This window comes from Apium graveolens, chromosome 7 (genome assembly GCF_009905375.1).
Source record: "Apium graveolens cultivar Ventura chromosome 7, ASM990537v1, whole genome shotgun sequence".
Taxonomy (NCBI): domain Eukaryota; kingdom Viridiplantae; phylum Streptophyta; class Magnoliopsida; order Apiales; family Apiaceae; genus Apium; species Apium graveolens.
The window spans coordinates 200,256,244-200,258,962 of NC_133653.1; the positions used below are offsets into that span (position 1 = coordinate 200,256,244).

A 2,719-nucleotide genomic window follows, 5' to 3' on the forward strand; every position below is an offset into this window, starting at 1 on the left:
CCTTTTTTATAATGGGTTTCTCCGGATACGTGTAAACTTCTAACAAGTTAGGATCATTACACGTTTTGGGTGCCTCGTAACGACGCAATCGATTTCACATTGTTTCAACTTTGGATTCAAAATATAGAGAATAAAAGTGCACACATTCCTCCTCAATATAGCATTCAGCCATTGACCCCTCCGGATGTGCATTGTTTCTAACTTTCATCTTCAATCCATGTAAAAATCTTTCAAAAGGGTACATCCATCGATATGTAACAGGGCCACCCAACTTACACTCGGTGGCCAATTGTAGTGGCAAATGCTCCATCGGGTCAAAGAAACCGGGAGTAAAGATGGTTTCAAACTTAGACATTATCCTCGCAATATCTTTCTCCATTTTTAATAAATCAGAGTATTTGAAGGTAGATGGGCACAAATCTTGGAAGAAGTTAGACAATTAAATAATGGCATCAACCACTTGCCTCGGTAATAAGTCACGACACATAATAGGCAATAATTTTTGCATGAAAATATGACAATCATGCGATTTCATACCACGAATAGTATGTTTTTCAAAATTCACACACCTAGATATATTTGAAATATAACCATCCGGAAGTTTAAGTGTTGAAATCCACTAAAACAAATTATCAACTTGTTCCCTCAAGAGCGCATATGGAGCATGTGGCATTATGTCTCCATCTTGAACCCACAACTCATGTCGAATACCAAGTTCCTCACAATCATACCTTGATTTTAAGTTATCTCTGGTCTTGTTCTTGTCAGCTAACATTGTGTAGAAAATGTTTTCAAAAACATTCTTTTCATTATGCATGACATCAATATTGTGACGAAGATCATGTGACTCCCAATACGGGAGCTCAAAAAATGGAGAATAATGAGTCCAATTATGAGTAACACCATAGTCCCGAGGTCTTTTTTTTGTTAACTTTCTTGGAGGAGGAAATTGTATAAGATCACATAAAGTCTTTGCCCTTCCACCTGAATGTCGAGCTGTGACCGAACGAACCTCTTTCTTTCCAAACTTTATGCTACTCCTCAATGGATCACCTGGTTCCAAAAAATATCGAGTAGTGCCAAAGAAAGAAGGCTTACCAACATTCCTTAGTTGAAAGCCTTTGATATCACCACTACATACATGACAAGACAACTTACCCTTAGTCGACCATCCACTTAACATTGCAAGTGCTGGAAAGTCGCTAATAGTCCATATTAGTGCAGCCCTCATCTGAAAATTTGTGCGTGATGACCTATCATATGTTTCCACTCTTGTATGCCATAATAGCTTCAATTCATCAATTAACGGTCGGAGGTAAATATGTAGGTCTTTTGTAGGATCACTAGGACAGGGAACAATGAGAGGCATGAACATATATGGAGCTTTCACGCACATAGATGGTGGAAGGTTGTAAACAACCACCATAACGGGCCATACGGTATAATCCCTGGCAAGTGGATGACGAAATGGGTCAAATCCATCACTAGAAAGGCCAAGTCTAATATTTCGTGCCTCTTTTGCAAATCTCAGAAATCTAATATTGAATATTTTCGATTCATCTCCATCTGCCGGGTGAGATAACTGGCCATCAACTATGACCCTATCATGGTGCCACGTCATACACTTAGTAGTTTGCTCAGACATGTACAAACATTGTAGTCTCGGTATAAATGGAAAGTATCGCAAGATCTTTCTTGGAATCAGCTTCTTTTGGTTATCCTTTCGGTCCTTATATCGACCTTTGTGACATATGTCACAACATGTCTTTTTACTATTTTCCTTGTAAAATAATATGCAATCATTCTCGCAAGCATCAATCTTTTCATATCCCATATTCAAACCACTTATCATCTTTTTCACATCATAATATGTCTCAGGTAGATTGTGTTTCTCCGGCAATACTGACCCAATAAGTTCAAGTAACTCATCAAAGCCCTTATTACTACAACCATGCTTGTTCTTGAAATATAACAACCTATTTACGAATGACAAAGTTGTAGAACTTGGAAAATTTGGATAAAGAGGTTCAGAAGCACCGTCTAACATCTCATAAAAAAATTTTGCTGTTGCAGTCGGTTCCTCCTTACCATTCCCGAAATTTCCATGTGCATCCGCAAAGTCTTGAAGCATTTCACGTGCATCATACATATCATTATCTCTAGGATCATTATTACCCAAACTAGTCTCAGCTTCAACCCCAGACCTACGCTTTTTGCCATGAAAAACCCATTTAGTATATGACTCCATAATGCCATATCGATACAAATCATAAGTTACAATGTTGAGTAATTTACGCCATATATTTCCACACTCATTACATGGGCATCTTATCCTCCCCATTGAATCAACTTCCCCTTTCATAGCAAAATTGATGAAATTTTGTACACCATGTTTGTACTCCTCGGTTATATTATTCCTTGCATCAAACCTACGATGCATCCAACTTCGATCGGATACCATCTACAATTATCAAATTTTGATTAATTAGTTATTATAGATAAGAATAACATCAATAAACAACTTAATTAAATTAATATTTCATTGGTATGATTGATACAATCATTATATAACTCAATGTCTTATGATTATCTTAACATACTAAAAACAAGTAATAATCACACTAATTTAGCCACAAATGACAATATTAACAAAATTGACATATAAAAAAATTAACAATATTAACACAATTGAAATATATGAATACAAGAATTACAAGTA

At 36.2% G+C, this 2,719-nt stretch overlaps 1 protein-coding gene across 1 annotated transcript; it reads right to left on the minus strand.

Moving 5' to 3' along the window:
• Nucleotides 1–619: 619 nt before the first annotated feature.
• On the minus strand, nt 620–2,461 carry LOC141674342 (uncharacterized). Its single transcript, XM_074481069.1, has one exon. The coding sequence runs from the start codon at nt 2,459–2,461 to the stop codon at nt 620–622; it is 1,842 nt and encodes a 613-aa protein (XP_074337170.1).
• Nucleotides 2,462–2,719: the final 258 nt, after the last annotated feature.

Bases quoted from the DNA above. Each gene is read 5' to 3' on its own strand.
- LOC141674342 (XM_074481069.1), bottom strand. From the start codon at position 2,461: ATGGTATCCGATCGAAGTTGGATGCATCGTAGGTTTGATGCAAGGAAT.